Source organism: Microcaecilia unicolor, chromosome 9, assembly GCF_901765095.1.
Source record: "Microcaecilia unicolor chromosome 9, aMicUni1.1, whole genome shotgun sequence".
Classification (NCBI taxonomy): Eukaryota; Metazoa; Chordata; class Amphibia; order Gymnophiona; family Siphonopidae; genus Microcaecilia; species Microcaecilia unicolor.
The window spans coordinates 68676323-68688411 of record NC_044039.1 but is presented as its reverse complement, the minus strand read 5'-3'; the positions used below and the strand labels follow the sequence as shown (position 1 = coordinate 68688411).

General features: G+C 43.5%; 1 protein-coding gene across 5 annotated transcripts in view; it reads left to right on the top strand.

The window, feature by feature from the left end:
* The window catches only part of FBLN1 (fibulin 1), a 1130965-nt gene that overhangs the window by 911385 nt on the left and 207491 nt on the right, over positions 1-12089 (top strand). The window contains exon 15 of one of the 5 annotated variants that reach the window (XM_030215291.1): positions 3829-4427. The exons of the other annotated variants lie outside the window; for them this stretch is intronic. Coding sequence (XP_030071151.1) covers positions 3829-4186 — 358 coding nt within the window. The 3' untranslated portion in view covers positions 4187-4427. Of the gene's footprint in view, positions 1-3828; positions 4428-12089 lie in introns of those variants that run through there. 5 annotated transcript variants of the gene reach the window in all.

Below are 12089 nucleotides of genomic sequence, written 5' to 3'. Positions count from 1 at the left end.
GATACAGTTGTCGCACTGTATCAAAAAATCTGGCCTACTGACATATGATCCCACTCAAAAACCTTCCATATACCAATTCATAGAAATGTTAATGAACAAAAGCCACATGGCTTCTACCATATATAAGAAGCTCCTTACAACATACCTTAAAGCCAACTCTACACTAAGAGAGACATGGGAAATAGACTCCAAACACAAATTCTCTAACTCTACACAACCTAAACTCTGGCTATCTTTGACTAGGCCATTAGCTTCAGCGAATGTTATGCAATCAATGTATTTCTTATACCATAGAGCTGTATGGACCCCACGTAAAATGTATAATGCAAAATTATCAACAACTAACCTATGCTGGCATTGTCAAGATAACATTGGCACATTAGTGCACTTGTTATATGAATGTATAAAAGTCAAACCTTTCTGGCAATCAATTTGGAAAATTATCTGTCAGATTTTCAAACTCAATATAAATCTCAATATTTCATCGATTATATTCAAGTCATGTTCATCTGATATTTGTTTAACAGATCATAATAGTGTACTGTTTGACACATTAATCACAATTGGCTAGCAAATAATATTAGCAAACTGGAAAAATTCGACTCATCTGAACGAACACTTCTGGTGGCAATCTGTTTTGCTATACTACAAGTATGAATTGGCTTCCGCACATCTAACAGGAGCCATCAACAAGAAGAACCTAATATGGTCACCTCTCAAAGACTATATCAACATCCTGCAGTGATGGACTCACAATTTTTCTTTTCCTCTGCACAATATGTTTGTTTATGTATTGGAACTTTATAAGTTTTGTTCTTATATGAAATTTAATAAAATTTCTGGGGGGAAAAATAATTTAATGATGCTACCACTGGCCAGATCTTTATCCAACCTGGACCTAAACCCATATATTTATGCTGATGATGTGACGATATATATTTTGTTTAAAAACAATTTATCAGAAATTGCAGACAAAATCAATCTCAGCTTCCAGGTTATGAATTCATGGGCGGATGCATTTCATCTGAAGTTCAACGCTGAAAAGACACAATGCCTTATAATATCATCGCAATATAATAAAATCAAATACACCAATATGAACACACTCTTCCCTGTTGCTGTCACGGTTGTACCCCTGTTCCTTGCTCTCAGTCACCTCGCCTCCCGGTGGTTAGACCTGGTGGCTGCTATGGGATTGCTTGCTGTTTCCCATGTTCCAGAAGATATTCCGGTCCGGTCCGGATCTTCCAGCCTTCCAGATTGTTTTGGGAGTTTTTTGGAACTAAGCAGTACCCGCACCTGGTGAACTCCCTTGTATGTTGCCTTTATTAATCACCTGGGAAGCCTTCTAGTTTGCCTTGCAACAGAGGTCCTCAGAGGAGTTTCCTTTGGTGAGAGTTAGTTGCAGTGCTTCTGTGTTATTCCTGGTTGCAGCTTTGACCCTGCTTGTTTCCTGGTTTATTCTACGGTCTGCTGCCTGCCTAGACCCGGCTTGTCTCCTGGTTTATTCTATAGCTTGCTGCCTGACTTTGACCCTGTCTGGTTCCTGGAATATTTCTCTGCTTGCTGCTGTCTGGGACCCCGGTGTGGTTTCTGGAGTGATCTGCTGTTTGCTGGCCGGCTGCTGAGCCCTGCAGTCTGACTTCCTGCCCTGTCCGGTAAGTCCTGCACCCAGGGGCTCAACTCCTGAGGAACGGCAGTCAAGTGCAGGTGAAGTTTGGCTGATTTCCTGTCCTGCTTGCTCCAGCTTGCGTTGCCTCAGCTGCAGTTTCCGTCTGGTAGTTCCAGTCCTGGGTTTGCCGGTAAGTCTGTTCTGCCTTGTCTTGTGTTTGGGTGATTCTCCTGCCGCTGCCGCTCCTCAGCAGTGGTCCAAGGGCTCACTAACCCAGTGGTTCCACAAGAATCCTGACAGTTGCAGACACCTTGAGACTCCTAGGCGTAACAATTGATCGTAATCTAAATCTAGATAACCACGTGAATAATGTTATAAAGAAAATGTTCTATGCAATGTGGAAGCTTAGAAGAGTGAAACCTTTCTTCCCAAGGGAGACATTCCGTAACCTAGTGCAATCATGAGTACTGAGTCATCTGGACTACTGTAATTCCTAATACGCGGGATGCAAGATTCAAACCATCAAGAGACTTCAGACTGCCCAGAACACCGCAGCCAGACTGATTTTTGGAAAGGCGAAATATGAAAGTGCTGGACCCCTTAGAGAAAAATTGCATTGGCTTCCTCTGAAAGATCGAATTGCATTCAAAATATGCACCTTAGTCCATAAAATTATTTATGGAGATGCCCCTTTCTATATGCCAAATCTGATAGATCTACCAGAGAGAAATAACAAAAGTTCATCACGCACTTACTTAAATCTTCATTACCCCAATTGCTAAGGACTTAAATATAAATCAATACATGCATCTAGCTTCTCATACATCTGTACTCAACTATGGAATGAATTACCGACCACCTTGAGAACAACACATAACCTGATGACCTTATGGAAATTACTGAAGACTTATTTGTTCAATAAAACGTACAAAAAAGATCCCCCATAAAAACCGGCACCTAAACTTCACCAGATACAAGTTTAATGGAACTTTTCAACTCTGTTTATCCTAACTTACACCCAAATTATGGAACATTATATCTTATCCTGTTATCATTATGTTATGTTTTATCTATTTACCCACTTCTCATTATACATAATTTTCTGTGCACCTTAACTGCAATAAGGCTAAAATTGTTATTCCGCTAATATGATTACCATGATATTCTCATGCACCTTATTTGTTATCTATATTCTGATTTCCTTATCCCATTAATGTGATTGTTGTATCATATTGTAAGTTACATTGAGCCTGCAAATAGATGGGAAAATGTGGGATATAAATGCAGCAAATAAATAAATAAATAAATAAATAAATTATACATGCATAACTTGAGATTGCTTCTGCAGAATTAGGATCACGTCACTTAGTGATATCAAACTAATTCCCAATGCATATCTGTTTGCATCTTGAAGCTACCACCACAACTAAGTAATCACGTTGATAGTCAAGATTAAAATAGTCCATACAATGTATTCAGTTCTTTCCTTATAGTCATTCTTACCACCAGTATCTTACTTCCTTATAGTCATTCTTACCACTGGTATCTTACTTTCATGAGGACCAATCTCTACTAAGGAACAGCAAGAAATGTATTATTTTAATTTTTGAATAATGTTGCAGATGTTTGATACATGGTGATAGGAAGGGGGTGGCTGGGGGAGGGGGTCGAGAATGGAATGGAAATGATGGACTTTAGCAAAAAACTTTAGAATATGAAAAAACTCTATTATGTATAGAACTGGTCAAAGTGGTCCTTACAGCCCCAAATATGAAGCCAAAGATGAGATGAAGAAGATGAGAACAAAGTCCTTGAGACTTTTTTCCCCAGGGAACTGATATTTTAAGAAACTAATATGTATTCATTGGGCAGCTGGTAGGAGTGGCCTAGTGGTTATGGTGGTGGACTCTGGTCCTGGGGAACTGAGTTCAATTCCCACTTCAGGCACAGGCAGCTCCTTAAGACTCTGGGCAAGTCACTTAACCATCCATTACCCCAGGTACAAATAAGTACCTGTATATGTAAGCCACATTGAGCCTGCTATGAGTGGGAAAGCATGGGGTACAAATGTAACAAAAAAAATGCTGTTTCTTTGTATTCTGATTTGCTAGTCTAAGTAGATGATAGAACAGTAGTTTTTTCTTGTGCTTTGCTTGCATGCCTGCTTATATGTGCATTAATTACTCTCTTGTCTTGTGTTCTCACTTTTCTTACAGTCGCTGTGAGCGCTTGTCTTGTAATGAGAATAAGGAGTGCGAGAGCCTACCTTTGAGAATAAGCTATCACCACCTCTCTTTTCCTACCAACATTAAAGTGCCTACTGACATTTTCCGAATGGGTCCCCAGGACACCATCCCCGGGGATGACATTCTGCTGTCCATCACCAGAGGGAATGAAAAGGGTTATTTCAGCGCAAAAAAACTGAACACCCACAGTTGGCTTGTGGCGGTACAGCAGCAAATCACAGAGCCCCAGGACTTTCTCTTAACCATTGAGATGAAACTTTTCCGGCATGGAACTGTCAACACTTTTATTGCCAGACTTTTTGTCTTTGTCTCTTCTGCAGAGCTTTGATTCTAATACTTCCCACTATGGCATTTGCTTTCTTCTTGTTTCTTAGATCTATTAAAATTTAGATCTCAGTTCACACCATACATGTTAGTAACTCTTCTATATTTTGTTGTAGCATTAGTTTTACATCTTTCATCTCATCCTGGGTAATTGTAGCCATATAGTTTCTACTACATTTTAAACAGTTGGTTAATATTTTAATTATTGTGCTGTTTGTATTTGTTTAGTTGCCACAATTCACATAGCCCCCCCCCCCCCCCCCCCCCCCCCCCCCCGTTTACTAAGCCGCGCAGCAATGCCGACACAGCCCATTCAAAGTGAATGGCAGTAACTGAGGTGAATGGGCTGTGTCAGCAGTAGCGCACAGCAGCCACTAGCGTGGCTTAGTAAACAGGGGGGCTAGAGTGGATTGGAGTGAGCGGGAGATAAATGCAATAAAATAATTAATTTGCTCATGCTATTTGACGAGGATGCCTTCCTCATGGTTCTTAAATGAAAGATGGTTCTCAGATGAAAGACTGAAGCTAAACTCTGGTTTAATTGTCAAATGGGTGGAAATCTCCAAGGCAATGAGAAGAAACATCCTGTTATATTGTTATCTGGAGTTTGTAAGCAGAGTCAGGTGAAACTATCACTCAAGAATTATATCACCTTGAAAACGTTTCAGGGCAGGCATAAAAACTTAAATTGTGAGAAACTGGGTATCTTTAGAACAATAATGTAGGAATATGTGATCTACTGAAAAAAATTGAATGAAGATGTATAAAACACATTTTGAAATTTGTTTTTTCTCTGTAAGGATAAAATACCATTTATTTACTTTGTCATGTTCTTTTGTTGAGATTTTCAAGTGTCTATGCTCAAGGTGCCCTTAAACAGTAGGCAAACTAGGTGGTCACCAAGGACAGCCCTCTCTTAGAGGGAGGCAGCAAAGAAGAAGAACTGCAGCCAAAACAAATTAGATTCTGACAGCCACACAAAATCACAGGATCCTCTTCTCCTCGTTATGTTCAATTATTTGTTTTTATAGGATTATTTTAGAGGGATGACATTGGGGAATTGTATTAAAATTTTGTGAGGAGGGCAATGCTAGGAGTCTGAAAGATAACTGAGGGGGGCACAAGGCTGAAGGTTTGCCTAGGATTTGTATCTGCTTCATTAACACCACCTAGCTAGAATCCATGGGGTCTCGGTTTACCTTGGAGTCTCTCCTCCACCCTCACCCCCTGTTGCCACCTCAGTTACTGCTATTTCTTCTTCCATACCCCCCCCCCCTTTGCGGTTACCAGTATTTTACTTGCAGTTCCTTCCTACTTTCCTTCAGCTGATGAGGTCAAAATAAATTATGCTCTGGGCCGGTGCAGGGGCTTGAGCATGGGCAGATTCTCAAGGCCAAGCATTGGCCCAGCGAATAACTTAATTTTACCTCATCAGCCAAAAGAAGGTAGGAAGGAACTGCCAGTAAGATGCTGGTAACTGTGGGGGGAGGAGGAGGCAAGGGGTATGGAGTAAATAATGGAAGTAACCAGGGTGGTGGGGGATATGCGGAGGAAGGAACACCAGTATCAATTGGGGGGGGGGGGGGGCATTATTGTACACTTGAATATAAATCCCAGCGGTTTGTATTCGAGTTAACAGTTTTTCCCCTTTCTGTGGGCAAGAACTGTTACCTCGGTGTGACAAAACAGTGTGTTTCAAGCCTGTAGAATTGCCTTTATTAATTCTTGAAGTGCATTTTTCTAGTTTGGCCAACAGGTGGTGCATGTTATGTTTTAAGGTGTTACAAGGAGCTGACCTTTCCCTTCTTTAGTTAACACAGATAAAGGAAATGTCTGTAGTGATGTAACCAGCTTTTTTTGAACGCTGTTGTTCTGGGCTCTGATTGGCCTGGAGTTTGAAGTTACCCAGTAGTACTGGCTTTTGCTCCAGTTTCAGCCCTGGAGAAGAGAGTCAGAAAGTTCTTTGCTGAAGCCCTGCAAAAAACATTTGTATTTGATAACTGATGAGCAGCTGTATGTGATCTCTCCAGGTACTTTCTAGAAAGTAAACAAATGTTTAGTTAGTGTTATAATTGATCCATTTTTCAGTGACTGTTTCCTGATTGCACATTTTCTGTCCACTGTTCAATATTTTTAGGAGAATAAACATAATTGTTTGTTTGCCCTGGCCTTAAAACTCCTAAGAAGCAGATCACTACATAGGGCAAGGGGCAGAGAATTCCAAATGTGAGGAGAAAGGAAGAAAAAAGCACAGTGTCTAGTTGTCTCTAGTTGGGCAAATTTAGGGCTTGGTAAAACATGATGGTGGTCATTTAAGGAATGGAGTACCCTGGCAGGGGAGTGGAGGATAGTAAGGTGGGAGAGATAATCAGGGGTGCCCCTATAGCAGTTCAGGGTTTTTTTGGTAGTGCTGGGAGATTAGCAGTATGCTGATGCAACTGGCAGCGGCCAGAAGACATTGGAGATGCCTGACCTAACACAAGAGCAACTGGATGGCCTCAGTGAGGAGGAACTGCAGGACTGGCCTGCGCAGAGTTCTCCTGAGGAGAGACCAGACTCCTTGTGGACAACGGCCCATGTGCTGGCAGGGCCGGGTGCCACGCCTGCTGAAATCCAGCAGATCTACATGATAGAGAAACAGTGGCTAGACCAGCTGTGGCATGAGGAACAGGAAGAGCGCCAGCAGCGAGAGGAGCGGGAATAGCGATGGCATGGGAGGAGCGAGAGCATGAATTCCAGCTGCAGAAAATACAGTTAGAAATGGAAATAGCTCGTATCCAAAGCTCCAACCCAATCTCTACACCATGGCCCGAGGCAGGATCCACAACCCAGATTGGGCCCAGCTTGTTTTCGCAGTTTGATGATGCCAGAGGTGACATAGATGGATATCTAACTGCCTTTGAAAAAATTTGCCACCTCAATTCCAAGGACTGTCCATGGAGACATGCTCTAAGTTTGAAGAGGTGCACAAAGTTTTGTTGAACCATTATGCCATTTCCCCCGAGACCTACAGACTTAAGTTCCGGACTTTGCAAAAGGGGGATGGATGATACTCACAGTGAGTTTGTGATTCAGCTAAGAAACCAGCATCAGTGGTGACTCAGTGAAGCTGAAGTTAAAACCCTGGAGGAATGCCAAAACCCGATGGTCCTGGAGCAGTTCCTTCAGCATTGTTGTCCAGAGGTGAGGGAACATGTTGAAGATCACCAGCCCCATATTCCAGAGAAAGCGGCTGAGTTGGCTGGCATCTTTATGGCTAACCATCCCTGGTTGGCAAAGAGAAGCTGTCCTTATCCGCAGCAGCCAGGATCTAAGGGCAGCAAGCCAAATATTCCTGCAACCTCAGAGACTGTCAACAAACCCTCCAGTATTCCCCAAATACCTAAAGACTTCAGACATGAACATCCTTGTTACTAGTGTGGGCACACAGGACATTTCAAAGCGGATTACCCAGATAATCCCAGGTCTGGATTAAAGAGCCTTTTAGTTCCTGCACCAAAGCTGGCGGCTTTTATGGATGGCTCCACTACCACGAAGGAGACCCACATAGTTGCTGCAGCACAAAAGGTTACTGGCCATTCATCAAGCAAGGAAGCAGATGGATTTCCACATCACTACAGTATTCCAGTAACTGTGAACCAGACCCAGATGGCTGGGCTTGTGGACACTAGCTCTATCATGTCTTTGAATGACTAGAGGTAGTGCCAGAAGATGCTATACTGCCAGGGCGTACTTGAGAGGTAGTGCTAGCCAGTGGATCCAGAGAGACTGTATCCATTGCTCGAGTATTCCTGAATTGGAGTACCAAGTCTGGATTCAGAGAAGTAGGCATAATGAAAAACATGCCGGTACCAATGCTGTGTGGGACCGACATGGGTCCAATGAACATTACCCTTGATAGCAGAGTCAGCATTTCAGCTATAGTGACCCGTCAGGCCGGGCGGCCCAGCAAGCAGAAGGAACAGAGATCACCTCTCCAGTTCCAAATCCTGAGCCAGTCCAGGTGGGACCAGCTGACTAAGTGACAGCAGGAGGTGCTCCAGTGCTTTCAGCAGCACCAGTTCCCGAGGTGACTGGGACTGTGAGTATGGAACAGCCTGACTTAACTGACACACCTTTGATCAGACTTTTAACTCTGATTTGTTAGAGTTACCAGCAGAGACCCTTCCAAATATGGATACTGATATACTGATATAGTACAGAGACATGCTTTTCAGGAAGCACAGCGCTCTGACCCTGTCCTGGAAGCCCTGAGGCAGAGGGCTGGTCAGCCAACCAATGAGACTGGACAAGATCATATCCTGTGGAAAGGGGCTTGTACAGAGAGACTGATCCTGCTGATCCTAATAGGTCCTGGACAGCAGGCAAGCAAGCAGCTTATAGTGCCCTGGGCATACAGAGAACAACTTCTACAAATTGTGCATGATATTCCACTAGCAAGACATCAGGGGGTGGCACGCACACACACTAGACTGACCCAGAACTTCTATTGGCCGGAAGTATCGTGAGCCATAGCTGATTATTGTCGAACCTGTGATGTGTGCCAAAGAGCGGGTAAGATCCAAGATCACCCCCAAGCTGCCCTGAAACTTTTACCCATTATCATTGAGTCCTTTGAGAGAATAGCTGTGGATATAGTGGGGCCTCCAGCTGTCCCTAGCCGGACTGCGAAAAGATATATATTGACAGTGGTGGACTTTGCTACCAGATATCCTGAAATGGTAGCCTTATCCTCCATAGAATCAGAAAAAAATTGCCAGTGCCCTACTAGAAATATTTTCCCAGGTAGGATATCCATGAGAAATACTCTCAGACCAAGGGACGCAGTTTATGTCTGAGTTGATCCAGAATCTGTGGGCACACTGTGGAGTGAAATCTGTACGTACCACACCATATCACCCTGAAACTAATGGGTTGGTGGAGAGATTTAATGGGATATTAAAGCAGACTTTTGTGGAATCAGGAAACCATGACTGGGAAAAATGCTTGCCCTACCTACTGTTTGCATACAGAGAAGTACCTCAGGAGTCTACAGGGTTCTCCCCATTTGAGTTGCTTTATGGCCGGAGGGTGAGAGGGCCCCTTGACCTAATAAGAGAACATTGGGAGGGGAGAGTTGATACCTTTGACACCCCTGAAATTGAATATGTAGTTAATATGCAGCAGAGATTTGAAAAACTTGTGGACTTTGTCAGAGAGAACTTGCAGGCAACCTAGACTAAGCAAAAGACCTGGTATGATCATAAGGCCCGAAATAGAGAGTTTTATGAGGGCAGTTACTTGTTTTAATCCCAGTTCGTCAGAATAAACTTCAAGCTAATTGGGCAGGACTTTTCAAGTCCATACAGCACCTGAATGATACAAACTATGTTATATCTATGGACTGCCAAGACAGAAAACAGCATACCTTTCATGTAAATATGTTAAAGGCCTATGCAAATCGCACAGCCATGGTAGTAGTTGTGCATAGCTCACAAGAAGATAGTCAGGATAGTGAGTCCATACCTGACCTCCTAGCCAGAGACATAATCAAAGGGATCTGACACTGAAGAGAGACTGTTTCAATGTGCAGACTGTGAAAAAACTTTCAGTCCAAAGGGCGAACTAGAACAATAGGAAATGTGTATAAAAGACACACATTTTACATGCTCTGAGAAATAGCTAATACAGCACCTGACAAATAATAAAGAAACTGGAATATGTACAAGTATAGAATGTGGGAAAAGCTGTATCAATACAGCCAGGGCCGGTCTTAGCAAGTGCGGGGCCCTGTGCAGACCAATTTGGTGGGGCCCCATCCTAATCCTGCCCTAGCCCCGCCCCCGCTCCACCCCATTGATTATTAAATTTTTAGAACATTTTTTATTTATGAAATTTCAAATAAAGACGAAGCTAAATTTGTACAGAAAAACTGATTGAAATAATAAGCACAATGCTATCATAAAACCCCCGCTCCCCAGAAATTATTCAGTTCAAGTCCACTACAATTAGTAGTTCCAATTCTCATAATCCCGGGGGGATCAGAGGTGCGAACACACAATCTCTCCACTGCAAAACACTATACACAAACTTGTGCAAAAACACACTCATAACCTTACCAAACCATAACAGCACTAATTCCAAGGTCAGGACGAGCTACAACCTTATGCATGGAAAGGCAGAACTGTAATTACACCAGGCTCTAAAACACCATTACACTACCTTGTGAAAAAAAAACAAAAAGGACTGCAAATACTACACGCTAGCAGGATACTGCACCTTGATCACACATGAAAAAACACATGACACAACAGATATGAAGGCAAAATACTGAACTGGAAAGTTACCTCAAGAAGTCAGACTCAGCATGCAGCAATACTAGAAAAATTGAAACTTACATGCAAAATATCACAGATGCACATTTCCAAAAGCTGACATATTCCAATTAATAAATTCTGAATAAAATACTTTTTTCTACCTTTGTTGTCTGATCATTTAGTTTTTCTATTCGCTTTGGTCCCAGTGTCTTCTGTTTTATGCAGTATCTTCTTTCCATTTGATATTTTTTCTCTCACCATGTCCACCATCCTCCGGTGTCCTGTCTACCATTCTCCCTTCCCCTCCATCCATGTGCATCTCCTTCCTTTGTCTTTCCTTCCCTCCATTCAATATCCAGCAATTCTCCTCTCTCCCCTGCCCTCTCCTCCTCTCCCTGGGCCCTGCCCTCCCATCCATGTCCAGCAATTTTCCTCTCTCCCTGGGCCCTGCTCTCCCATCCCATCCATGTTCATCGATGCGCCTCTCTCCCCTTCCCTCCTCCATCTATCCAGATCCAGCAATTCTCCTCCCTCCCCTCCATGTCCAGCAATTAATCCTCTCTCCCTGGGCCCTGCCCTCCCATCCATGTCCATCGATGCGCCTCTCTCCCCTTCCCTCCCGCTCCCATGTCCACCTGCCCCCCTCCATGCCTTCACCCATTTTCTCTCATGTATCCCCTGTGCCTTCACCCATTCTCTATTTCTTTCATGTGCCCTCTGTGCCTTCACCCATTCTGTCTCTCTCATGTGTCCCCATGCCTTCACCCATTCTCTCTCTTATGTGGCCCCCCTGTGTCTTCACCCATTCTCTCTCATGTAACCTCCCCCCCCCCCCAGTGCCTTCACCCATTCTTTTTAATGTGCTGTGCCTTGTCTTGCCTCCCCTCCCACAGTTCTCTCTTAATGACCTCCCACACCCACCCACCGTGGTCTGGCATCTCTCCCTCTCCTCCCAGACTGCCAGCAACTCTCTCTCCCTTCCCCTCTTCTCTTTTTTTAAAGTTACATTTGTACCCCACGCTTTCCCACTCATGGCAGGCTCAGATCTTCAAGTACATAAGTAATGCCACACTGGGAAAAGACCAAGGGTCCATCGAGCCCAGCATCCTGTCCACGACAGCGGCCAATCCAGGCCAAGGGCACTTGGCAAACTTCCCAAACGTACAAACATTCTATACATGTTATTCCTGGAATTGTAGATTTTTCCCAAGTCCATTTAGTAGCGGTTTATGGACTTGTCTTTTAGGAAACCGTCTAACCCCTTTTTAAACTCTGTCAAGCTAACCGCCTTCACCACGTTCTCTGGCAACGATTTCCAGAGTTTAATTATGCGTTGGGTGAAGAAAACTTTTCTCCGATCTAGTGTCTCCATAAGAACGCAGAACACTCATAGGCATCACTTTAGACCTTGAAGATCTAAGGCTGGACGAAAAGTGCCTTCCTTTTTTGGGACAATGGAGAACTGGAGCAATGGCCCAGAGCGTCAGCAAAGAATCTGCAATGGCCTGAACCTTGATCGCTTTAGTTCCCTTTCAACAAAGAGACGGCAAGAAGAGAGGAGGAGTAGCCAGGCAGTAGAACGCCAACTTGTAACCTTCTACTGGAATATCT